A 26,810-nucleotide genomic window follows, 5' to 3' on the forward strand; every position below is an offset into this window, starting at 1 on the left:
ATGTCCACACTCGTAGAGTCTGCAGTTGTTGCAGTTTGACCTGTCTGTGTCCCTCTTGAATTGTTCAGGGCAGGTCTCAGCTTTCATGGTGTTGTATGTCTGCAACTGCAGAGTTTCTCCACACAGGACATGCACCAGGGCCCCACTTAACAATAACCCAACCTCAGTCAGCGTAAAGGCCTTGTTCACCTCTCAGCAGTTTTTTCCTGGCAGTTGGTTTATTTGAATCAGGATCCAAATGAGGGTCTGTTCTCCCCTCAGGCCTCTCTCAGCCTGTAGAAAACAACAGCCTAACAGTCTTCTGTAAGGTCTGTCACTCCTGCCTGCCCCCTCATTGTGAACTGGGTTCTAGAATGAAAGAACAGAGGGGTACAATCTTGTTAGCAAGAATGGACCCAAGATGACCTTTTCTGATATTTCTGGGTGACTTGATGCTTCAGTGAGGCACAGTTGTTGGGGGTTTAGAGGGGTGGCAGTATGACTCCTAGTAAAGTTCTCCATTATCCAATAATTCTATTGTTTAATTAAGGATTACAAAATGATAACTGTCTTTAATTCTGGCTCTTCCATATTTATTACATGGAAGTTTGTTTTGTTTTGTTTTGTTTTTTTGTCAAGAAGCATTATCTATCATCAGGGAGGAATTTTTTTTTTTTTTAATATTACTTGTTCTAGACCACCAGGAATGCTGTTATTATTCCTTCCAGGGCAAAGAGTGTCCTCAGTGGGCCACAGATGGGTTCTCTTCTTTGAGCAACGTTTTAACTTCAGGGATGTGTATTTGGTGTGTCTCAGTTCTTTGTAGTAGTTTGCGTTGATGTTTACGTGGTCCTGTCCTCCTTCAGTGGTAGCTCCCATGCCCCCTGCACTTTTAGGGTTCCTTACATAACCCTTTTAGTCTTTTCTGGCTTGCTGGTATTTAGGCCCTGGGATTGCCTGTTCCTCTAAGGATCCCTGAGTCCTTTTTTGAGGGTAAAATGGCATTCAGTGCATGCAATTGTGGACCCAGCTCTGCTCATTGCTTTTGGGCCTTTTTGTATATAGAACTAAGAAATACATGTTTTTGAAATAACAGAAATGCCCCATAAATCAGGTATGGTGGTACATACCTGTAAACCCAGCAGTTCGGAGACTGAAGCAGGAAGATTGCAGATTTGTGGCTAGCCTCAGCAATTTCATGAGACCCTGTTTCAAAATTAAAAGAAAGACCAAAAAAAAAAAAAAAGCCAGCAGCTTATATTAAAGTGATGTTTCCAATTCAGATTTCTTTTGCAGGATTTTTACTTTGGTTTTAAACCATGTCTTTTCTGTTACTATGAACATCTTGTTTTTCAATATCATTAGCATAATTGCTTGCTTTACTCTCAAGGGGTTTCCGAATAAATGGTAACAAATTGTGGACTAAAAGTTTGAGATTATTTTGCAGTTTTGTCCTTTAAAAATGTATCCTTGTAGCATGTTTAGGCTTTTTGTTTCCTGTTTTAAAGAAAAGCTACTTAAAGGAATTCTTTTCCCTGTATGTTTCTACCACTGACTTGATAGTTAACTCATTTGTTTTGGTTGATTTTTGAATTTGGGGGGAATTGTGCTGCTTTTTTTTTTTCCTTTTTTGGGGGGTGTACCAACAATTGAACTCAGGGGTACATGACCACTCGGTCACAACCCCAGAACTTTTTTATATTCTGTTTAGAGACAAGAGTCTCAGTGAATTGTTTAGGGTCTAAGTTGCTGAGGCTGGCTTTGAACTTGGGATCCACCTGTCTCAGCCTCCTGAGCTGCTGGGATTATAGATATGTGCCACCACTCTGTTTTATCTTTTCAGTGATGAAAGATTTACATGTTTTCATGGCAAAGACCAGTAGGTTTGGAAAAGGCTCATTTCCAGCCCAGTTACTCTTGTTTATCCATGATTTTGGTTTATTCTTCCAGTATTTCTTTTGACAGATTTAAGTGATTTGGATTTCCCAGGTCTTACACAAAAGGCAGCACTTAGTAACAGAGTACATAGTTGATGGTATTTTATAAGGAGTGTGTAATCTTCTCCCACTGTCTCTGAGGCTCACTCCATGGCATATTTTTGAGCCTCTGTGCAAGCAAGACTTGCACATGTCAAGCATGTGTTCAGAGTCTTAAGCTTGTATATGTGTGTTTTTGGTGTGCCAGGGATCAAACCTGGGGCCTCATACATGTTAAGCACATGCTGTACCACTAGGCTACCCTCTCAGATGCCTCGAGCCTTTTTTTTTAAATATATATTTTTTAGTTGTTGACGGACCTTTATTTTATTCATTTATTTATATGCGGTGCTGAGAATCAAACCCAGTGCCTCACAGATTTGAGACTAGCACTCTACCAATCCCAGCCCTCAAGCTTTTTTTTAATGCTTTCATTTTCTCATCTGTGATCTGGACATATCAGCAGCACTAGATAGTTGGGGTAATTAAAAACATCAATATATGTATAGTCTTTAGAGGAGTGTTGACAGGGGTGAGTGTCTTGAGTGTTGGCTGCTCTTGTTATGGAGTTATTTTTTTAATATTTTGTGGGGGGTTGTAAATGGATATAGTACCTTCCTTTTATTTATTTATTTTTATATGGTGCTGAGGATCAAACCCAGTGCCTCACATATGCCAGGCAAGCACTCTTCCACTGAGCCACAACCCCAGCCTCTATGGGTATTATTGTTTATGGTCTTGTAATAACAGACTTGGATGTAGCCTGGACACTTTATTTATTTATTTATTTTAAGAACGAGGGAGAGAGGCAGAGAAAGGGGGAGAGAGAGGCAGAGAGAGGGAGAGAGACAGAGAGAGAGAGAATTTCAATATTTATTTTTTAGTTTTTCTGGCGGACACAACATCTTTGTTTGTATGTGGTGCTGAGGATTGAACCCGGGCCGCATGCACGCCAGGCGAGCGTGCTACCGCTTGAGCCACATTCCCAGCCCCAAGCCTGGACACTTTAAATTTTGATAATGAGCAGAGGAGTTGGAGGGAAGATAAGGTAGTAGTTACCTGCCCTTGCCCTTTTTTCTGGGGCCATTATGGCAAGTTGGGTGCTTTGGAGCAAGGGAGTACCATTATCTCTCTGGACAGGGACTGGAAATTCTCACCCGTAGGGAGGTAAGTTAGGTACCATCATTCACAGCAGAAAATAAGCAGCTGGGGGCGTAAAAGATAGCCCAGCCCTGGGGGATCAGCAGTGCAATGTCAGATGCTTGTACTGACCCATAGACTTAGCCCCACATATTCTTGGGTGACTTGCTTTTGGGAGAACATAAAAAATGTGTTTCGGGGCTGGGGATGTGGCTCAAGCGGTAGCGCGCTCGCCTGGCATGCGTGCGGCCCGGGTTCGATCCTCAGCACCACATACAAAGATGTTGTATCCGCCGATAACTAAAAAATAAATATTAAAATTCTCTCTGTCTCTCTCTCTCTCTCTCTCCACTCTCTCTTTAAAAAAAAAAAAAAAAATGTGTTTCATCCATTAGAAAGTTTCTTGAACATCAGGGTGACTTACTGACCCTTTTTCACACAAGGCATCTGTTCTCCTCTACCCAGCCTCAAATTTGCAGAGCTAAACTAGACCGTAATGGCTTCCCAGCTCTAGGCCAGGAGTGGCAGGTGGAAGTAGGCACTATAGCATGGTAATGTCTACTCATCTGACTGCTGGCAGTAGGTGTAACTAGGTTCTGCTTCTGTGCAGAAGGCATTAGGGACATGCTCTTGAGCGTCGTTTCTCATGTCTTATGTCTACATAAACCTGTTTTTCTTTCATGATAATAGAGAAAGCTCAACAGATTCTTTCAAGGTATTGCAGACCTAAAAGGTAGTCCAGTCTCCTAATAAGAGGTCAGATATGGACTGGCTGACTTCCAAGTTCTCTCCCACTAGACCTGACTGCCTCATTTCCATTCCCGGGTTTCCTTTGGCTCCCACACTTCTATTGCTTCCACTTCCCAGGTCTTTCAGGTATGTGGCATTAGTAGGCAACTGAGTATGTATGGGGGTCCCTTCTACCCCTAGCATGTTGTCTTTCCTACTAGAAATTATTGGGGCCATTAGAAGTTAGAGTACTGACAGAACCCCCTGAGGCTCCCTGTGCTCCAGCAGTGCCTCCTCAGCAATTCCTCCCAGCTTCTTTCCACTGGTCCTTTTCTCCTTCCTGTTGTCCTGTTCTAATTACCCTAGCTGAAAAATAGCAGTGGGGTGGAGTGTGGAAATAGGTGAAGAGTGATAATGATGTAAATACAGTATCTTTAGGTTTTAACCCACACCCAATTCATGTTTATTTTCTTGTCCCTTTTCTCTGGTGTCTTCTGTCTAGTGGACCCTCAGTACCACAGTGACTTAGGAGGATGATTGTGCAGCAGCATAGGAATAAGGGCTTCTCCCTTCTGGGCTGCCTTGTTAGAAGGATGGGTATTTCCATGGAGAAGAAGCATGCTTCTCTGAAATAAGATTTTAACTCAGACATCCTTCTCGGTAGTGATTTCCCCAGAACACCCTTGAGTGCCCACAGGACAGTTAGTGGAAGGCAGGCCCTTCTGGGCAGTTCCAGAAATGTGGCAGCTTAGACAGGGCCTGGGCAGTCAGTGGCTTTTACCTGACACCTTTGAGTAGCATTTTGCTCCCTCCCTTGCCTGTGTAGCCAGCAGTGAAACATGGATTCCCATCAGGCACAGCCAGGGGTGCCCCATGCAGATTTGCGTGCACATACCACGTCAGCAAGGGAAAGGCAGCAACAGGCTGGTCATTAAAAACAAAAGCTCTTCCATACCAGTAGTGTAAAGACAGCAGTGGCCTGTACACGTCTGCTTCTGATAGACCTTGACCTTAGGCCACCTTCTTGCCCTCTCTGGACCTGATTTTGCCCTCTGTGACAAGAAGGGACTTGAGGTGACTCCCAGCTCTCTCAGCTGAATGATTTTTCCATTTGGAGGAGCTGCCTTTTGAAGGCTCTCTGTACCTTTCTTTCTTTGTTTCTTTGTGCCTTTTATCAGCAGCAGAGCAGAGCACTGACAGCTCTTCTCTGAGAGATGGATTCCAGAGGAGGCTGAGCTGGGCTGAATGACTGCAGCCATTTCAGTTGGCCCCAGAGGCCAGCAGCCTTGAAGGAAGAACCTCTGGTTGGCCAGGGTTGAGAGGGTGGGATGGGGGAGTCACATGGCTATGCTTCTCCATTTGGGATTTAAACTGCTTCCTGTTTTTACTTTTAGGACGAATACCTTTCCCTCGTGGCCAGGCTCATTATCCATTTTCGAGATATTCGTAAGTAAGATTTCACATTTCTGGTTTGTTATCACTGTGAGAGGCAAGTTCTATTGCTATCTGTTGGCGGCTCTCTGGGTGGATCTCGGTGTCTGAGTTGGAACATCTGTGTCAACTTGTCTGCTTCTGGGAAATTCCTAACTGCATAGCATTTGATTCCAAATTCTCCATCCTCCCAGAGCCTGAGTCTCAAAAATGCTGATTCTGACATGGAAATGTTGACCTCAAAGTGGTCTATACTGGACTGCTGTTTTCACTTGTGTACTTGATCTCTGTTTTTATAGAAAGCTTTACACTCTGGGCAATTTTAAATAAGCAGTTTATCCTGGAACAGATGAGATGATTTCTTCCTTAATAGTTTGCTTTATTCACCTATGTAGGCCTGATATAAATGTGTGTTTCTGTGACTTGAAGCTTCTGGGTCATCCTATTAAGTCCCCATCCCTTGTTCCCTGCCATGTGGAGGGTTCCTTCACCTCATGTTGTGTCCCCCTGACTTAGGGAATTCTGTTGTTCTCTCAGACTGACCAGGCAGTGGCCCTAGTTCTTAAATAGTTTTCAAGACATCCTGAGACAGATTTTTTGCGTGTGTGTGCTTTCATATGTGGAATCATGTGGACCTTAAGTGTTCCTGGGTGACGGTCACCTCTGAAGGAAACTGATGCTGTTGGCTACTCTGGGCTCCAGCCAGCAGCCTTCCTACCCACCCTGGTTGTGTAAGCACCGGAGAGGTCAGAACTGTTCCATTTTGGTTTAGTGGCAGTCAGAATATAGGCTGAAGTAGGTGCAGCTTTAGTTTCAGTCGATGAGGGCAGAGAGAGATAATGGAGAATCCCTGAGCTCAGTAGGGTTTGCTGCTTTCCACACTAACCTTTTACCAGAATGGTCACCAAGGTGGACTTCATGGGATTTCACTTTCTCTGGGGAATTTGGGAAGAACTTGGGAAAAGTAGAAGAGAAGGAACTAAAAGTCTGAGGAATAGGCAACTGGATGTCCTGAAATGAACACTCCTACCCTATGCTGTGCTCATCAGAACCTTGACCTAGTGACACATGGCTCTATGGGTGTTCTGGACTCATATGGAAAGGCTGAGGAGGAAGCTTAGGACTACCAGGTATCAGAGAAATTCTCCCCCATGTGCTGGGGCTAGCTAGACCAGTTGGTCTTGGGCAGTCTCAGTTCCTTCACCTAGGAAATGGAGATCTTCTTCATTAGAGTGATCTGAAAATGGAGGTGTTATGAATTCTCAGGACTATTCTAGCTATATCTTTCATGGTTTCTTGGTGTCCTCTTACAGATTGTGCCTCAGGGCCTGAGAAGGAAGGAAAAGCAGAGTAGGCCCAAGGTACCTGAGACTTGGACATTTCCCAAAGGGCACAGATGAACCTCCAAGTGGTGCCCTTTGCCCCCAGACCTCTTGCGTGTTCAGTCTGTCAGGAACTGACACCTCCTCCTGCAGTTGCCAAAACCAGTGGCTTCTTGGGGTTGACTCTCTGAGATCTGTTTGCCTCGTTTCTAGGCAGGGTCAGTTCAGTTTTAGCAAATAACCTCTGGTCAAATGCCTACAAAGCTGACTTATCCCTGAAAATATGTGTTTATATAAGTTTGTTTACTTTGTTTTTCTGCTTTTTTTTTTTTTTTTTTTTATAGAAAACAAGAAATCTCAAGCTTCTGTCAGTGGTAAGAGTTTTTTCTTTTAAAATAAAGTCTTTCCCAACCTAAGATTTGGGGTGGCAGGAATAAGATGGTGCATGCTTTGTGTGCATTTTCTGAGGAGAATGTTCAAAAGATCTCTAGCAGAGAGGAGGCTGAGTAGTCATGACCCAACCTCTCCTTCACTTTTCATTTTCTTGCAAACTAAAATCAGATGATGCCTCTCTGTCCAGGTTCATCCACCAAAAAGATTATAAAAACTCACAAAGCTCTTACTGTCTAAAAATACTGAGCTCCCTAAGAGAAAACTATAATCTGTAGTAGTATATTTTAGATAATAGCTGTAAATTCATTTCCCTTAAGTTATATAAGATTTCTTTACAAATTCAGAAATGTTTCTATTTTAATTTCAGGGTTTTATCACATAAGGGGAATTTTGGCAGTTGAGCTGTGGTCTCTGCTGACTGAGCTGCCAGTGAAGGGATTGAGCAAATCCATGCTGGCCAACTGATCTCTAACCTGTCAGAAAGGGTATGGGTTGAATCACCCTAGACAGCAGAGCTAAAATTACCAGGTGCCCTACCTCTCTGGGCCCCGCCTCAACCAGGACAGTGATTCTCAGACAGATGGAGCCAGTTGGGATCAAGTACATGTGGCCTGGACTCTGGCTTTGATGTGTGGAGTCTTTAGGCACCACCCACTTCTATGGCAGGGTGACCCAGGCAGGTCATACCTGTCTGCAGTAACCTTTTGCCATGAGTCCACACTGTTGTAATGATGGGTCAGCCTTCTTATCTTTGATTGTGGCATTGCTCACTGAGCTGTGCTGTTCTGAGAGCTCTGCCCCTCAGCTCTCTGTGGAGCCCTCCTACACCTCTTAGTCTGCTCTGGTGTGCTGTTCTTGCCATGGGACTGGCCTGGGGCAGTGTCCTGCAGAGACTTGGCGCAGAGGTTGGGCACTGATGTGTCGGCATACTTGTACTCTCGCTGGGGAGTGTCTGTCTAGCCCCTTCTACTTTTCTGATCTAGCCATCCTATTCCCACCTGCTAAGGAGTAAGTCCCCTCAGATTTTGTTGTCTCTGGAAGTTCCTCCTGGTTGTCATCTGCCCTCAAGGCCTCAGCCTGTTTTCATATTAGCTGCAGGCATCAGAGTGGTCCCTTTTTTTTTTTAGGTGTAGATGGACACAACACAATACCTTTATTTTTATGTGGTTCTGAGGATCAAACCCAGGCCCCACCCATACTAGGCAAGTGCTCTACCACTGAGCCACAATCCCAGCCCCCAGAGTGGACCCTGGGACCCTGGCATAGGAGTGAAGGGCATGCTTCCTGCTTTCAAGGGGCTCTCATTCCAGCAGTAGTGACTGATACACCCAGAGTTCTTGGCATTTGGGAGGCTCCGGGACCCTGGTTTTCACCATTTGAGGCTTTGTGGGGCTAAAGCATATATATAGATGGGAGGAGGTCTGTGCCCCTTGAGCCTGCCCAATTCAGGGGCACTTTCCTGAGTTGCTGCTGCCTTGTGTTCCCATAGACCCTATGAATGCCCTGCAGAGCCTGACTGGAGGACCTGGTACAGGAGCAGCCGGAATCAGCATGCCTCCTCGGGGCCCAGGACAGTCCCTGGGTGGGATGAGTAGCCTTGGTGCCATGGGGCAGTCAATGGCACTCTCGGGGCAGCCGCCACCTGGGACCTCAGGGATGGCCCCTCATGGAATGGCTTTGGTGTCTACAGCACCTCCTCAGAGTGAGTACCATACTTCCTAGAGAATTTGCAACTTTCTTTGCAGATAACACTGCATTTTACTCCTTTGCTTGTGATGATGTTAAGAAAAGGATAGAGAAGTCACAAACAACTTGGTCCTTTTGTCTATATTGGGTATGGAGAGAAAAGCTCCAAGCCCTTTTTGAGCTACCAGAAGGGTTAAGTGATACTAGGTCCTTCTCCTAACCCTGGACAGGAGGAAGGATACTTGTAGGAGGTTGGGGAGGGCCTGGGACAACATCCAAAGAGTTCTTTTGTCATTGAAATAGAAACATGTTTCAGGGGGTTTTCAGCTATGAAGCAGTGCCATGTCAGCACCCCACCACTCCCAGTCTGACAAAGGCTGTCTTTTCTAGTGCTGTTCTTGTACCTCAGTCAGTCCTGGCTGGTGGCTCACAGCCACATCTTCACTGGGCTCCCCTTCCTTGAAGAGGGTGCTTTGTCCTCTTTGCATCACTCTGTGGGATATGCCCCTGGTTCTTGTATGCAGCTGCTTTTGGGTGGGGAATCAGAGGACAAAGCACCTTTTCCTTCTGCTTTCCAGGATCCTTTTTGGTGTCCTTCTGATTCCCGTAGACTTTGATTCAGTACTTATAATGCACTGTGTCCACTGGAAAGTGCTTTAGTACTCCCCCCCCCGCCCTTTATGTAACTTTTTATTTTTGAAATAGTTTATCAGTCACAGGAAATTATAGACTAGCACAGAGAGTTCTCATGTGTCCTTCACTCAGTGTCTCCAGTGATAATGTTTTTTAAATTTTTATTACTTATTTTTGGATCTTTATTTATTTGTTTATATGTGGTTCTGAGAATCGAACCCAGTGCCTCACACATGCCAGACAAGCACTCTACCCCAGCCCAGTGATAATATCTTAATTAGTATATTATCCCAAAGAGAGAAATAGCACAGGGCTAGAAATAGTACAAGTTGAGATTTTCATTCAGACTTCACCAGGTTTTTTGTTTTGTTTTGTTTTCCAGTTCATTTTTAAAATTTTATTATTTTTTTATTTATATATAACAGCAAAATGCATTACAATTCTTTTTTTAATTTTTTTTTTAGTCATACATGTCAGCAGAATGTATTTTGACATATAATACATACATGGAATGTACATACATCAATCATATTGTCTTTTCTATTCTGCTGCCCTTCCTATCCTCCCTACTCCTCCCCTCCTCTCCCATCTTTTCTCTCTATCCAATCTAATGTGACACACTTTTTTTTTCTTTTTCTCATTATAACATTATATATGTATTCTGTATAACAATGAGGTTCTCCTTCCATCTTCCGTGCAACTCCCCTTCTCCCTCTTTTTCCCTCCCACCTTTCTTCCCTATTAAGTGGTAGTTTTCTTCTCATGCTCTTCCTCCCTATCCCATTTTGTGTCATCCCCCTTATATCAGAGAAGACATTCGGCATTTGTTTTTTAGGGATTGGCTAACTTCACCTAGCATAATTCTCTAATGCCATCCATTTGCCTGCAAATGCCATGATCTTGTTATTTTTTAGTGCTGAGTAATATTCCATTGTTTATTAATGCCACATTTTTTTGATCCATTCATCTATTGAAGGGCATCTAGGTTGGTTCCACATTCTAGCTATTGTGAATTGTGCTGCTAGACTTCACCAGTTTTTATATGCATTCCTAGATGTGCATATAAGAGTATATATAGCTCTGTGAGATTTCTTCACATGTGTAATCAAGCAGCCATCACTGTACACAGTATACAGAACTATTCCATCATCACCAACAAACAAACTCCTATATCATATCTGAGAAATTATATCCTCTCACACAGGGAATGATAGCTCACACTTATAATCCGAGTGCTCAGAAGGCTGAGGCAGGAGAATCAGATGTTCCAGGCCAGCCTGGGCAACGTAGCAAAACCCTGTTTCAAAGAGGACTAGGGATGTAGCTCATTGATGAAGTTTGCCTTGTATTTTCAAGGCCCCAGGTTCAGTTCGCTATATTGCTAAGAAAAAGAAAAAAAAAATTGCACCTTCCCTCTAATCCGTGACAACTACCTATCTTCCTTTCCTCTCTGCACTATCATTTTTCAGTTGTAGAAATAGACTTATATGATACATGACTTTTTGAGATTAGCTCTTGTATTCCTCATGATGCCCTTAAAATCCAAGCCATAATTATAGTTCATTCCTTTAGTTGCTGTGTAGAGTGCCATGGAATGGATGTTTCATAATTATCATCTAAACTTTAAGGATATCTGGGTAGTTCCAGTTTTGAGCTATTGTAAGTAAATATGCTGTGGACATCTGTATATAGGTTTTAGTGTTTGGGTATATTTTTGCCATGTATCTCTCACAGTAACCCTTTGAGGAGTGCAGAGCAGCTCTCCCTGCTTTGCCAGTGAGGCAGCTATAGCCAAGAACTGAAATTGCACTTGGGCCAAGAACTGGAATGGAAACTTCTGATCACTCACATGCCCCTACCTGTGTCAGGTTTCCTTCTCAGATGCTGCAAGCATCCTCCGTCCTACCTTCCTTGTCACTCCCTCTCTTATCTTCATTCTCTCCTTCTTACTGATTTCTTGCCATCTAACTCTTGGTACATTCCAATCTCATCCTTAGACAACCTCAGCTCTTCAGCTCTTCTCCTGATTTCATGCACCTCATATACACATGGGGTGGGTTTAGGCAAGGATATACAGAAGTTCCAGCACCTTTTACAGTATGATCTGTGTACTGGTTGGATTCCTTTTTAGATTTCTGTTTTATAATAGGAAATGGTTTTTAAATATATGAGTTTGGAGTGCTTACATGGTTTGCCTTATAATCCTAGTCTTTGTCTTGAACCAGTTATTTGTCAGAAATTCAGTGGTGAAGCTCTAGTATCCTGCCCACACCCTCCCTATTCTAACCTTGGCCCACATCCTGTTTTCAGCTTTCACAGGGCCTGGTCTACTGGGTGGCACTAATTGAAAGTTGATGTGTCTTCTTCTGCCGTCCTGTTACTGTTTCTGTCCCTCCCTGCTCTAGACTTCTTACCTCCTTGGCCTACCTGAAATAGGAGTGTTGCCCAATGGACATTTGATATCCCTTCCTGATGGCTTCTGCATACATCACTGCATGATTACTGTCTTTACCCAGTATCCCCAAGAAGTCAAAGTGTGGATTTTTCAGGGACTCCCAAAAGGTAGGACAGGGGATACTGTCATTGTCTCCAGGTGACCAAGGTTAGCAAGAAAATGCTGAGACTGCTAACTGTGCATATGGGTAGGGGCTGCAGTATAGGGTTGAAAGAAGGACTTTTTCCCCCCACTCTGTGTTTTTGCTCTGTAGCAAATTTTGTACTATGTGAAAGTGACTTTAAAAATAATTTCTACGCCTGGGGATGTGGCTCAAGTGGTAGCCACATGCTAGCATGTGAGGCACTGGATTCAATTCTCAGAACCACATAAAAAAAAAAAAGAGAGAGAGAGATTGTATGTCCACTTAAAACTAAAAAATAAAAATAATAATAATAATTTCTAGCTGGGCATAGTGGCACATGCCTGTAATCCCAGCGGCTCAGGAGGCTGAGGCAGGAAGATTATGAGTTCAAAGCCATCGTGGCTCTAAGCAACTCAGTGAGACACTATCTCTAAATAAAATATAAAAAAGGGCTGGGGATGTGGCTCAGTGGTAGAGCTCCCTGGGTTCATTTCCCAGCACTTCAAATAACAAAACAAAAATAACTTCTACTTCTGGCTGTGTGACAGACTGGGTATTGAAGACCCCTTCTCCTGAATACCTAGATCCTGATTAGGCTATACTTTGGAAGGCTAAATGTCGCTCACTGCTAGATGGGGAAAGCAAGTTTAGAATTCCTCTCTCCAGCTAGGATTTGTTCTGGGGCCTGTGGTACCCCCCAGCTGCCCTAGAATCATCTTAGATTACAGGAAAACACCTCCAGTTTAAGCCTGTGAGAATTGCACAGATTAAGGTAATGTAGTGAGCACATAATCAAAAATGACCAGGTAGGAGAGGAAGCAGAGACACCATAAGGGAGAACAAAGATAGTAAACAGATGTATAAGTTCTCGGGATCCACACCAGAAAATTGTTACATATGTACTGTCACTCCACATGAATAAAGAAATAATGTGGACATGGTAGCGAAAGTCTATAATTCCATCAATTTGGGAGGCTGAGACAAAAGAATCTCAAGTTGAGGCCAGCCTCAGCAATTTAGTAGAGCCTTAAGCAACTTAGATTCTGTCTCAAAATTTAAAATAAGGGCTGGGGACAGCAGAATAAAATAGACATTATTATTGCTGTGGGTATATACATGACTGCATGACCAATGTGATTCTGCAACCTGTACATTCAGAAAAATGAGAAATTGTATCCCATCTGATTCAAATGTATGATATGTCAAGATCATTGTACTGTCACGTGTAACTAATTAAAACAAATTTTTAAAAAAAAACTAAAAAAAAAAAAAAATCCCTAATAGCACTACAAAGGCCATCAGTTAGCTATTGCTGTGTAAAAAAAAAAAAAAAAAAAAAAGCACCCCAAACTTTGTGTACCAATCATTTATTTATTTGGAGTTCTTCAAGTTTACTAATGGACTCTGGTTTTGAATGGGACCTTTGATGCATTTATGCTCAATAGTTAAAAAAAAAAAAAAAAAAAAAAGAAGGGCTGGGGATGTAGCTCAGTGGTACACTGCCCTGGGCTAAATCTCCAGTAGTGAGGAAAAGAAAAGAAATAAAAGATAGGATGGCAATTGAAAATGCCCTATCAGGAGTGACAAAGGCGATCTGAAAAGGACCCAGTGGAACTTGTAGAAATGAGAAATACAACATTGAAAGAAGAATGTATGGATAAGTGAACAACAGATTCAATGGAACTGAAGAAAGAATTTGTAAACTAGAAGCTAGATCTGAAGAAATTACCTAGAATGAAGCACAGAGAAGAGGATGAGAAAAATACAAAAGCAAGGGCAAGAAATGTGGAAGATAGGGGCTGAGGTTGTGGCTCAGTGATTGAGTGCTTGCCTAGCATGCATGAGGCACTGTGTTCGATCCCCGGCACCACATAAAATAAAGATATTGTGTTCAAATAAAAATATATTTTAAAAAATGTGGAAGATAAGAGCAGAAATATCTAGGCTGAGGTTGTGGCTCAGTGGCAGAGCACCCACCTAGCACGTTCAAGGACCTGAGTTCATTCCTCAGCACCACATGAAGAAATAAATAAAGTGAAGGTATTGTGTCTAACTGCAACTAAAAAATTTTTAAAAAAATTTAAAAAGAGCAAAAATATAACCAGATTCTAATTGAAGCCCTAGAGCACAAAATGGAGAGAACAGAAGAAAATAGTTCATGAAGAGGTAACAAAAAGCCAGCTGACCCAAGTGAACTAACTAGGTCACCTGTGTCTTAACCTGTTGTTGCAAAAATGCAAACATCAAAGCCAGGAGAGTATCTTAGAAACAGCTAGTTCTGGTTAAAAGAACACTAAGTGAACTCCAGCAGTAGTATAAAAGGTGGTAAAATGTTAAGGCATTGGGAACAGAGCTGTCAACCATTGTATGCCCGCAGATCTCATAAAAGGCGAGGGGAGACAAGATATTTTTAGATTAACAACATCTAGGACCTTCACCAAAAGGCTTTTTAAAAGGCATAGTCTTTTATTTGCTCACCATTTCCTCTTCCCTATCAAGCCATCTTTTTGAGATATAAGGGTACAGTGGGAAAAGAGATATAAACATAAGGGGTAGTAAATGTGTGTAAATCTAAGCACTGATTCTCAGCTGGGGCAATTGTGTACCACAGAGACATCTGACAATGCCTGGAGATCATTTTGGATGTCACAACTGTAGGGGTGCCACTGGCACATAATGGGTAGAGACCAGAGATACTGCTAAAGCGTCTTACATAGACTGGTAATCCACAAAATAAAATTTAATTATCTGGGCCAAAATATCAATAATGCACAAAGCTAATTTCTACACAGCCTTGCTGCACTCCAAGCCGAATTTAAAAAGGGGTGGATGTGTGGCTCGGTGGTTACATGCCCCTGGGTTCAATCTCTAGTACCCCAAAATATAAAAAATAGTAAATTGGGGAAAGAGGTTAAAGTATTGGTAAGCTCTACTTTCTTTCTTTCTTTTTTTTTTTTTTTTTTTTAATGGTACCGGGGCACTTAGCCACATCCTCACTCCACCACCACCCCACTTTTGGAGACCCTGTCTAGCTAAGTTGCTTAAAGCCTGGCTTAGTTGCTGGGGATTTAGCCCGGGGCACTGTATCACTGAGCTACATCCCAGCCCTTCTTATTTTTAATTTTGAGACAGAATCTAAGTTGCTTAGGACTCCACTAAATTGCTGAGGCTAGCCTCAACTTGAGATTCTCTTGTCTCAGCCTCCCAAACTTGTAATCCTCCTGGCCCCAAATTTGTTATCCTCCTGCCTCAGCCTCTTGAATTGCTCGGATGATTACAGGAATGTACTATACCACCACACCCAGAAAACTCTATACTTTTAAATTATATATATATTATAAAATTGAAAAATAATTGCTAAAAGAAAAGAAATAATTTGTAAATTTTAAACAATAGAAAAAAATGGAATAATTGGAATAATGAAAAAAGTGACAATCTAAACAGCACACAAAGTCCAAGCCAGTCATTCAAAGAAAATACAATCTAAAATTAAAAAGCCATTGCAGTGGTGCACTCCTATAATCCCAGCGACTCAGGAGGCTGAAGAAAGAGGATTGTAAATTCAAGGCCAACCTGAAAACCTAGCAAGGCCCTAAGGGACTTAGCCAGACCCTGTCTCAAAAAGGGGGTTTTGGGGATTAGGGATGTGGCTCATTGGTTAAGCACCCTTGGGTTCAGTTCCTGAAATGGAAAAGTTGAGAAGAGACAAATAGAAATGTGTTTAAAAATGTGAGTATATCAGGGCTGGGGTTCTGGCTCTGCGGTAGCTCATTTGCCTGGCGTGTATGAGGCACTGGGCTGGATTTTCAGCACCACATGTAAATGAATAAAATAAAGGTCTATCAACAACTTAAAAAAATAATTTTTAAAAATATAAGTAATCATAATAAATGTGAATGATCTAAGTTTTTCCTGCTAAAAGACGAAAAACCTGAAATTGAGTAGAACTGTAAGGAAATAGTACAACTGTGTTATCCTTCAGGAAACACAGTGTTACAGAAAGATACAAAAATAGAAGATGAACAGATTTATTGGACAAGTACCTCAGTTACTTCTTTTGTTATTGTTAATTAAACAGACAAAAATTGAAATGTTCACAGAGAAGTTTCGAGCAATGTAATGAACAACTTAAGCTAAGCACAGCATGGAACAAATGTTTACAAAAATTAACTATAAAGCAAGCCTCAAAAATTTAAAGGATTATTGTCATTCTCATGTTTTCTGAATTCTAAACAGAGTTACAAGTCTGTATCTAAAACGTAAATATAATACTTGTTACACCTACCAGGAATGGCTAAAATAAATCATATGACAGTATCAAGTGCTGATGATGGTAAAACTGAAACACTCATATATTGCAGATGGTAAAATTCAGTACAGCTTCTTTAAAAGGAAACATGTACTTCAGCCATAACATTCCTGGGCATTTATTGCATAGAAATTGAAACTTCCCATAAAAACTCATGCAGAAGCTGGAAGTGGTGGCTCATACCTGCATTCCCAGCAGCTCAGGAACTGAGGCAGAAGGATCACAAGTTCAAAGCCAGCCTCAGCAGAAGCCAGGCACTAAGCAACTCAGTGAGACTCTAAATAAAATATGAAATAGGCTGGGGATGTGGTTCAGTGGTCAGGTGCCCCTGAGTTCAATCCCTGGTACCCATAAAAACAAAAACAGAAAGACTCAGCACAAGTGCTTATAGTTTGTTTTGTTTGTTTTATAGCACTAGGAATTGAACCCAGGGATACTCCAACACTGAGCTCCATTCACCAGCCCCTCTTTATTTTGAGATAGGTCTTGCTGAGATGCTTAAGCTGGCCTCAAACTTGCAATCCCACTGTCTCAGTCTTTCAAGTTCTGGGATTACAGATTGTGTACCACTGCACCTGGCTTATAGTTTTATTTGTAATATACTGAATCTGCAGTCATCTCAGATGCCCTGAGTAGTCAATATTCATACCATGGAATAATACTTGGCAGAAGGAGCTATTGGTATCACTAGAAAGTGGATGATCTTCAGAAAATTATGTGGAAGAAGAAAAAAAAAAAGGCCAACCCAAAAGAGTTCATACTGTGTCATTTTCTTAGTATGTAACATTTTAAAACTATTTTATATAATTTTGAAGTGATTTTGAAGTGACAAAATTTTGGAAAAAGAGGGCGCCTTAGTAGTTGTTGGATCTTGAGGAGCAGAGTTGTTTGAAGGGAGGTGACAACTGAGGGATCTATAGGATATTGGAATTGTTTAGTGTCTTGCTCTGGAGGTGGTTGAATGGGGACAGGTGATAAAATTTGTATAGAATTTAGTACAATGCCCTCAAAATTTAGCACACGTTCTTTTTTTTTATTATTTTTTTATTTTTTAGTTTTCGGCAGACACATCTTTGTATGTGGTGCTGAGGATGGAACCCAGGCCGCATGCATGCCAGGCGAGCCCCTACCACTTGAGCCACATTCCCAGCCCCTTTAGCACACATTCTGATTGTGATGTTACAATTTTACAAAATGTTACCATGGGGGAAACTGGTCCAAGCACACAAAAGATCTCTCGGTTTATTCCTTCACTTTTTTTTTTTTTTTTTTTTAACAGCTTGATGATTCTTATTAGTATATAATTCGTCCATTAAAAATGCACCAGTTGGGGGCTGGGGATGTGGCCCAAGTGGTAGCGCGCTCGCCTGGCATGTGTGCGACCCGGGTTCGATCCTCAGCACCACATACAAACAAAGATGTTGTATCCGCTGAGAACTAAAATAAATAAATATTTAAAAATTTAAAAAAAAATTTAAAAAAAAATGCACCAGTTGGGGCTGGAGTTGTGGCTCAGTGGTAGCATGCTTGCCTGGCATGCATGAGGCAGTGGGTTCAATTCTCAGCACCACATACAAATAAATAAAGGTCCATCAACAACTTTAAAATATTTTTTTTAAAAATGCACCAGTCAGTGGTTTTTTGTTACAGTCACAGTTACACAGACATCACCACAATCAATTTTAGAACATTTTCATCACCTCAAAAGAAACCTTGCTGTGGAAAATCTTGTGACTGTTATATCAGTATTGTTAACAGTAGCCCCAAAATGGAAACAAGCCATATGTCCATTAGCTGATGACTGTTGAACAAAATATGGTAAATCCATATAATGGAATGTTATTTGGCAATAAAATATCAGTAAAACTGATAATAATCTACAACTTTTTTTGGTCTTTTTTTTCCTTTGGTACCAGGGAATGAACTTAATCACTGAGCCACATCTCCAAATCCCCCCACCCACCATTTTTTTTGGGGCGGGGGTGGGAGACAGAGTCTCACTAAGTTGCTCAAAGCCTCACCTAGTTGCTGAGGCTGGCTTTGAACTTGTGATTCTTCTGCTTCAGCCCAACTTGATGGGATTACAGTTGTGCGGTACTACACCCAGCTTGTTTGATGCCATTCATTTGAAATGTCCACAATAGGCAAATCCACAAAGATAGAGGATTAGCATTTGCTAATTCTGATGACCAGAGACTGCCTTTTGTCCATCCAAAAGACTTAGTTGGATCTGGGGTTGTGCCTCAGTAGTAGAGCACTTGCCTTGCATGTATGAGGTACTGGGTTTGATCCTCAGACTTAGTTGGCCCTTGTTTCCTCTTCCATGATACTAGGAATTGAATCCATTCTACCACTGAGCTATATCTGCAGCCCCCCCAACTTCTTGGTTTTTGTTACCAGGGATTGAACTCAGGGACACTCAACCCATTCCCAGCCCTATTTTGTATTTTATTTAGAGACAAGGTCTCACTGAGTTGCTTAGCGCCTCACTAAACCCTTTGAACTCACAATCCTCCTGCCTCAGCCTCCTAAGCCACTAGGATTATAGGCGTGCACCACCATGCCCAGCTTCCCAGTCCCTTTTATTTATTTATTTATATATATATTTTAATATATATTTTTTAGTTGTAGATGGGCACAATACCTCTATTTTATTTATTTATGTATTATGTGGTGCTGAAGATTGAATCCAGTGCCTAACACGTGCAATCCTAACACTCTGCCACTGAGCCACAATCCCAGCCCTATTTTATTCTTTTTAATGTGGTGCTGAGGACCAACCCAGTGCCTCACACATGCTAGGTGAGTGCTCTACCATTGAGCTACTACAACCCCAGCCCTTTTGTTTTTTATTTTGAGACAGGGTCTTGTTGTGTATCCCCAACTGGCCTTGAACTTGATCCTTCTGCCTTAGCCTCCTATATAGCTGGGATTACAGGCCTATGTCACTGGGCATTGGCCCTTTTCTCTTTGATTGTTATAGAGTAATTCATGATAGTAAATTGACACAAATTCTACTTCCTGTCTGATCAGGAGTGTTCAGGTTCCAGCAGCAGCCTGGGCAGGAAGCTCTACCCAAATTCCCTTCCTGTCTGCAGAGCAGCTGTGTCAGTGGAGCCTTGGCTTGCTACTGCTTCCCTTACCGTGCAGCCTGGGGCAGCCATTGGGTTGACTTGGGCCTAAATCTGGGTCTCCTCTTCAGCTCAGCTCCAGCTCCAGCAGGTGGCACTGCAGCAGCAGCAGCAACAGCAGCAACAACAGCAATTCCAACAGCAGCAGGCTGCGCTACAGCAGCAGCAACAGCAACAGCAATTCCAAGCGCAGCAGAGTGCCATGCAGCAACAGTTCCAGGCAGTGGTACAGCAGCAGCAACAGCTCCAGCAGCAACAGCAACAGCAGCAGCACCTGATTAAGTTGCACCATCAAAACCAACAACAGGTAGGTACAGTGTTCCCCTGTTCTCACATTGTAATTCCTTTTTTTAGTCCTTGAGCCTGGGACAGGTGTCTGCCACAATGCTAGGTGCAGGAACCCAGAGACAGCAAAGGTCCTCTTGATAACCTTGCTACCTGCTCTGCTTCATGGACCAGAAATGTGTTGATTAGGCAAGAGAAATAATCTCTGGCTTAGTAGGAAAGTATTGTGATTATAGGAAGAGGCCTCTCAGTCAGGTTCCAGGTATCTTGCTGCAGGCCTACTATGTGCTGTGGGAACTGTAAGAGCGTTGCAAAAGATTTAATTGGAGTGAGAAGGGAGACTTGGGGGATGTTTGAATCATACTGTGGACACATTTCTTTTTCCTTCCTTTCTTTTTTTTTTTCTTCTTCTTTTTTATTTGGTGGTACTAGGAATGTAACCCAGGGCACTCTACCATTGAGTTACATGCCCAGCCCTTTTTTTATTTTTGTTTTGAGACAGGGTCTCACTAAATTGTTCAGGTTGACCTCAAACTTGGGATCCTCCTGCCTCAGCCTCCCAAGTTGCTGGTATTACAGATATATGCCAATGTGCTTGTCCTGGACACTTTCTTTCTTTCTTTCTTTTTTTTTTTTAAGGATTCTGATATAATTTTTTTTTTAAAGAGAGAGAGAGAAATTTAATATTTATTTTTTTTTTTTTAGTTTTCAGCGGACACAAGATCTTTGTTTGTATGTGGTGCTGAGGATCGAACCTGGGCCGCATGCATGCCAGGCGAGCGAGCTACCGCTTGAGCCACATCCCCAACCCCTGGACACTTTCTTTTGAGGACATAGGCACTTCCTCTTTTGTCTGTGTCTTGGTGTCTGAGCATAATATCTGTTCCTCCTAGAGATGGTGTTCTATAGGACAGTGGAAATTTCATATTAAACACCCTGTTGATCAGAAGCTGTTTTGTTCTCCCATGGTTTGCAGTTGTTAAAATTTAAATGTTTCACCATCTGTCCTCATGGCAGGTGTTGGCTAAGGGAGAGAAGCTCCAGGGGTGCCTCTAAACCTGCTGCTTACTCTTGATCTAGAAGTCTCTTCTCTCAGAGCTGACAGTGACTCTTCTGCCCCATTAGTCTGCCCCATCCTGAAAAGCAGATATTGACTATCCTCATGAGGCTTGTGTATTGCTGTTCACTATAGGGACAAAACGGCATCATTGGAGAGGCTGCAGATATCAGTTGCCCAATCTTTTAGGCCACCTGTGGGACTACATCTATTCTTTATTACCCTTTCTTATTTCCATTGGGCCATCCCAGGGTGGACCTTCTTCCAGTGTCCACATCTAGGGAGGTGCTACCTGTCTGGGTCTGACCATGGCATAGTCACACACTTGTCGTAATGTAAGTATCTGAAAGACTGCTGGCATTTGACCTTGGGTGCCCAGAGCCCTTTTATGGGACATGTTCCCCTCCCCAAGTAAGAGGTCAACTGGAAAGGCCGCCTTAAATGCTGTGTTCATGCCCCCACTGGGCTTCCTGGGGCCAAAGGTGGCACAGGGAAGAACTGGCCCTACAGAAGCTAATGGATAGTAACCAAGTGCTGCTTGTTCTGTCTCTAGATACAGCAGCAGCAGCAGCAGCTGCAGAGGATGGCACAGCTGCAATTACAACAGCAACAGCAGCAGCAGCAGCAGCAACAGCAGCAGGCTTTGCAGGCCCAGCCACCAATACAGCAGCCACCAATGCAGCAGCCACAGCCTCCCCCCTCCCAGGCCCTGCCTCAGCAGCTGCCACAGATGCATCATGCACAGCACCACCAGCCACCGCCACAGGCTCAGCAGCCCTCAGTTGCACAGAATCAACCATCACAACTCACACCACAGTCACAGAACCAGCCTTTGGTGTCTCAGGCTCAAGCCCTCCCTGGACAGATGTTGTACCCTCAACAGCAGCTGAAATTTGTAAGTATCCAAGCCAAGCCCATGGTAGAGCACATGCACCCCTTATGGTGTCATATATGGCTAGTGGCTCTGTCAGCAATGGTGTCAAGTTCCTTAGCTATAGATAATATGTCCTTTACATGCTAGGAACTTGGGTAGCTCTTCCTCATGCTGGCCCTCACATTTGACTCTAGTATAAATTGAAGGAATGTGTGTACTGAGAGCTACTTTTACATGCTCCATGGGGGTGTCCCATCTTCCAAGACAATTTCAGTGGTGACTGGGAACTTCAAGGTAGTGGATGATTAGGTTGACAAGTAACCTCACCATGTGGGAGAATGTCCCACAGGATCCATCACATGTCCATGTGTTTTAATAACTGCTTGAAGTTATGTTCTGAGCTAAGATTTGTATGCATATATGTGTGCATGCACTCACATGTATACTGGGATTGGAAAATAGGGCATGCCAAGCACATGTTCTGCCATTGGTCCACACTCCCAGCCCTGAGCTAAGATCTTTTAGCCTTGTCATTACCATATTTTTGAGAAGAATATTCATAAAATATAATTATTTTCAGTCTCATTGTACATCTCTATACATTGTAAATACAGTCCATGACACAGAGGACAGATTATCACTACCAAGACAGAGGTGGCCATGATGGGGAACATATTTTGGACATCTTCTCGGCTTCCTTGGTGTTTGTGGCCTTTTCTCTTTGTGATTTATTAAGTGGCATGGGGCCAGGGGCCTCACCTGAACTGAGTATCAGGGTGAAGAGGAGGTCCCACAGAGGCAGACTGGGAGGGTTTTGAGGAACAGTCACTCACCTGTCACATGAGAGACACCCCCCAATCCTGGCACCCCTACTAGGACCTGAACCTTTATGTGGTGGGGTGTGTCCCCTGTTGGGATTGGGTCTTGTGGCTTGGAGACATCTAGGGAGGTGCTACCTGTGTCTGACCAAGGCCTACCTCATCTCTGGAGGTTTCTCTACACAGCGGTCCCTCAGTTGCCTGCTTTTCCTCTCTGCCTGTTGCCCATGCTTGTTTTTCTACCTGAGCCTGGTGCTGGCTGGCCAGACCTGGTTTCCTTCAAGGAGTATGGGTTCTGTTTAGGGATCTCATGGACCATCAGCATGTTTGGCCAGAGAATAAGCAGGCTGGACACTGCTCAACTCCAGACATGGCTTTGCTTGCAGTTATGCCTTAACAGGTGTATGGAGGGTCCCAGTGGGAAGGCTGCACTGCTGCTCGCCAGATATGGGAGATATGGGGCTCAGCTCCACCAACTCAGAACTTGGCTGGTATGGGATTTTTCTGATGACCTTATAGGATCAGAGATGGCTAGTAAGGTGACATTGTAGCCCATGAAGGCAAGAAAGTTCCATCCTTAATTCTCAAAGGTTCAGTTCTCAAAAGCTGCCACAAAGATAGTGGTACTCTGCTCTCTGCCCAAAGTTGCTCCAAAATACATTCTCCCTTCCTTCCTCAAGGTGCGAGCTCCGATGGTGGTCCAGCAACCGCAGGTGCAGCCGCAAGTGCAGGCCCAAGTGCAGCCCCAGGTACAGCAGCAGGCAGCTGTGCAGACAGCTCAGACTACCCAGATGGTGGCTCCTGGAGTCCAGGTGAGGGACTTTGGGAGTTAGGAGCTTCTTTAATCACTAGCACACAAAGCTGTACAAGGGTCCTGGTTGGCTTATTCGCCTAGTTGGTAAAGCATGAGGAATCCTCTCTCCTTTCCCCTCTATGAGATAACTTCAAGATCCTCAGGGTAGCCACCTCTGCTTGGTCATTACTGGGACCCAACCAGTTGCATAGAATAAACATCCTTCATCTTCCTGTCTTTCTACCAGACTGAGAAGGTACATTAGAGAGGAGAGCACCACAGTTTCATCCACATTTCATCTTCCATTTGAGCTTCCTGTATAGAACTGACTGCTAGCTCTCTAAAAACTAGGAAGAGGATGGAAACAGTATTGGGCACCTGGCTCTAGAATCCATGCACCAGGCGTATGCCACAGTAGCAGTATAGGAGAGGGCATCCTTGTCTTTGCTCTGCCTTCAGGGATTTGTTCACTACTTGGGCAGAAGTGTGCACCAATTCCTTGTTGCTGACTGGCACAATCCCATTCTCTGCATATCAGGTACCAGTGAGTGGAATGGTGGCATATAGGATGTTTTTTCTAACCTTGCCTAGTGTCTAGGGATTAGACATCCAGGGTCCCTAGGACTTGTCTCTGATACATGTGCCTCACCTTCATGCTGGTGATAATGTTAGGAGACGTCTAGTTGAATCCTGGATCCTTCCTGGGTCCACATGCTAGTCTTGACTCAGAGGGGTTTAGCTTTAGGAAAAAATCAGAACATATTGTTTGATGTAGTGAGGCTTTTGCTGGATGCTAGCCCACAGCTGGCACTCTTAGTGTATCTTGCTGCCCTCAGGAAACCGTCAGCTGTGTTCTTGCAGTGCTTACCTGTGAACCTATTGAGCTTGGTGGCCAGTTGCACAGAACTTGTGTGTCAGGCACTTCAGGATGTGGTATATCCTTTGTGTCAGACATCATTTCACTCTGGGGAGGAAGTAATAGCCCTTCTTGGTTCCTACTGCATTGCTCAAGTCCTGGGACCCTGCCTGAGATATGTACCAATGGAGACATTTGGCTACAGATATGTACAACCTTCCTCTAAGTGACCTGGGCCCAGGGTGCCCATATCACCTGTCTGCTCAAACGCGGCCTTGTGTGAAATGCAACATAGACTTCACGGTTGTAGCTAGAAAAGGCTGACCAGCCTGTGTGAGGTTGGAAGTCATCTTCACTACCACTGCTGTATGTCTTAAGTGTGTTCTCAGGCCTCCTGGGGAATTCTTTGTCTTGATCTGCTGTACAAAGGAGTTGAGAGTGTGTTCAGAGTCAGCAGTAGTGGCACATGGTAACTACGTGCCAGTGGAAGCCACTGCCCTTGCTGCTTTTTGACCTTGGAACCCACTTCATGGAAAACTCTGCACCTCTGGCCTAGCTAGTATGAAAGGGAGAAGTTATCTTTTCATCCCATGTTTGGAAAACAAGCAGCCATGGAACGGGCAACATATGCAGCTGGTGTGCTGACTTTTTGATGGGCTGCTAGTTCAAGGGAATGTATACTCTGTCGCTTTGCTAGCATTCATCAGCTGCCAGAAGCAGAATGCCAACTGTGTGTGCTCAGTACCCTGCACTGAGCTTCTGTGTAGGATGTGTAGCTCTTCTGCTAATTCCACACCCCCCTGCTTTTGGTGGAGGCCCTGTTCTAGCATGGACTCATGGCCAGCCATGGGCACAGTCACCTCTGGAGTACACAACCTGATTATCAATTTTCTCCCAACCCATTGAAATACACACTGAGAGTCAGTGGCAGATGGAGCTAAAGTGAGGTTGGGCTCTGGCCAGTCTATTCACGTAGGTACTATGGAAAGCTTTCAGGATCTCTAGTAGCTAGGGAGGGTAGAAAGTAGTCACTATCTTGGTTTATTTTCAAGTGGGTTTTGTTTTCTGGAGATTGTGCCTTCAGTGTTTTCAGTAGTGTGAGCCGCTTCCCCTACAATGCCCTGTGACTTTTGTTGTTGTATGGTGGAATTGCCAAGTGCTGGTGGCAGAGCTTCATAGGTTCTCAAAGCCCAGGAACAGAGAGTACGTGTCCACATTTTGCTTTTTTAGTGCTGATATGACATACAAAGATTTGGTCCTTCTCCTTCTACAAGTTTTTTTGCAGTCCTTAATCTTGTCATGTTGCATTTTCTCATGTAGGCTGGTTAGTCAAACTCATTAAGTTGTTCTGGTAACAGCAGGATCCTGGGATTATGGCTTGGTGGGACAAGCCCTCCTGAGGGGGCATTCTTGGGTTCATAGCCTTCCTTTGGAACCTGGGTTACTATAGAAGACAAAGAGAGACCACGGTATTCTGATCCCTAAAACTTTATATGTGATAACTATATCAGATAGAAAGTAGAGAGAAATGTAGAAGAAACAATCTAGAGAGAAACAGTTTGGTGTCCCCTTTCTGGTTCTTTCACATTGTCAAAGTCTTACTGTCTGGGGTTTTATGTCCATTATCTTCCATGCTAGTATAGAAGTGAAATGTTCTGTTGCATTTTAGTCAATTTTCTTTTACTGTAGCAAAATGTCTGAGATAATGTTAAAAAGGGTTTATTTGACTCAGAGTTTTGGAGGTTTTAGCCCATGTTGGCTTGGCCCAATTACTTTTGAACCTTTGGTGAGGCAGCACATTAGGGCAGGGAGTATGTTGTAGAGCAAGCTGCCACTGGATGGTGGTCTGGAAGCAAAAGAGAAGGAGAGATCAGCTTTCCACAGTCTCCCTGAAGGGCATACCCATATTTAGCCAAAAACTTTCTATAAGGCCCTACATCTTAAAGCTTCCACTGCCTTCCAATAATGCCAAACTAGGAACCAAGCCTTTTAATTTTTTTTTTTTTTTTTTTTTTTTGGCAGTGCTGGGAATGGATAGTCTTACAGATGCCAGGCAAACTCTCCACCAGTGAGCTATGCCCTAGACCTGGAACCAGACTTCTAACACATGGGCTTGTGGGGGACATTCCAGACCCAAAGTATAGCATCCTGTAATTAGAAACCACTGGTCAGGCCTGGGATTGTGGCTCAGTGGTAGAGCGCTCTGAGCGCTCGCCTAGTACAGGTGGGACCCGGATTTGATCCTCAGCACCACATAAAAATAAAGGCATTGTGTTAAAAAGGAAAAAAAAAGAAACCCCTGGTCAGCATTATTTTGAGTGACTATACAATACTCTTCTGTCTTTTTCTATCCTTAGGTATTGTCTTATTATTGGATCTTTAGGTAATTTCCAGTTTTTTGCTATTACCAAGTGATGCATGGCTGAGTTCTAGATGGTTGCCTGCAGCTTTTCAAAAGTGAGTCAGTCACTTTGAGGGCCCTTGAATCTTATCAGCCAGTTGTCTAACTAGGAGCTCAAAGATGCAAACTGGAACTCCCTGGTATAGTCTCACAAATTTGACATCAGGATACAGTGACCAACAAGGTTTTGCAAATTTATATGTGTGAGCTGCCTCAAGCTATAGAACAGACTGCCAATTCCATGAAAGTGATAACAGTATGGGGGACCTTATGAATCCATTTTCCATGCCTCATCCTTTAAATCTGCTCTGAAAGCTGCAGAGAGGCCCCCTGTGGAGCCTGCACCCATTCTAGGTTAATGAGTATGATGATGGGTGGTCAGACTCTCCACTTGGGATGGATGTTCTAGGAGAATTAG

At 43.3% G+C, this 26,810-nt stretch overlaps 1 protein-coding gene across 16 annotated transcripts in view; it reads left to right on the forward strand.

The window, feature by feature from the left end:
* The window catches only part of Med15 (mediator complex subunit 15), a 73,766-nt gene that overhangs the window by 31,288 nt on the left and 15,668 nt on the right, over positions 1-26,810 (forward strand). For 10 of the 16 annotated variants that reach the window (XM_076862016.1, XM_076861768.1, XM_076861852.1 and 7 more), the window contains 6 exons: positions 5,219-5,270; positions 6,922-6,951; positions 8,460-8,672; positions 19,380-19,615; positions 21,204-21,545; positions 23,023-23,154. In XM_076862016.1, coding sequence (XP_076718131.1) covers positions 5,219-5,270; positions 6,922-6,951; positions 8,460-8,672; positions 19,380-19,615; positions 21,204-21,545; positions 23,023-23,154 — 1,005 coding nt within the window. The remainder of the gene's footprint in view (positions 1-5,218; positions 5,271-6,921; positions 6,952-8,459; positions 8,673-19,379; positions 19,616-21,203; positions 21,546-23,022; positions 23,155-26,810) is intronic. The other 6 variants (XM_076861113.1, XM_076861506.1, XM_076861559.1 and 3 more) reach the window with 4 other exon arrangements.

Source organism: Callospermophilus lateralis, chromosome 1, assembly GCF_048772815.1.
Source record: "Callospermophilus lateralis isolate mCalLat2 chromosome 1, mCalLat2.hap1, whole genome shotgun sequence".
Taxonomy (NCBI): Eukaryota; Metazoa; Chordata; class Mammalia; order Rodentia; family Sciuridae; genus Callospermophilus; species Callospermophilus lateralis.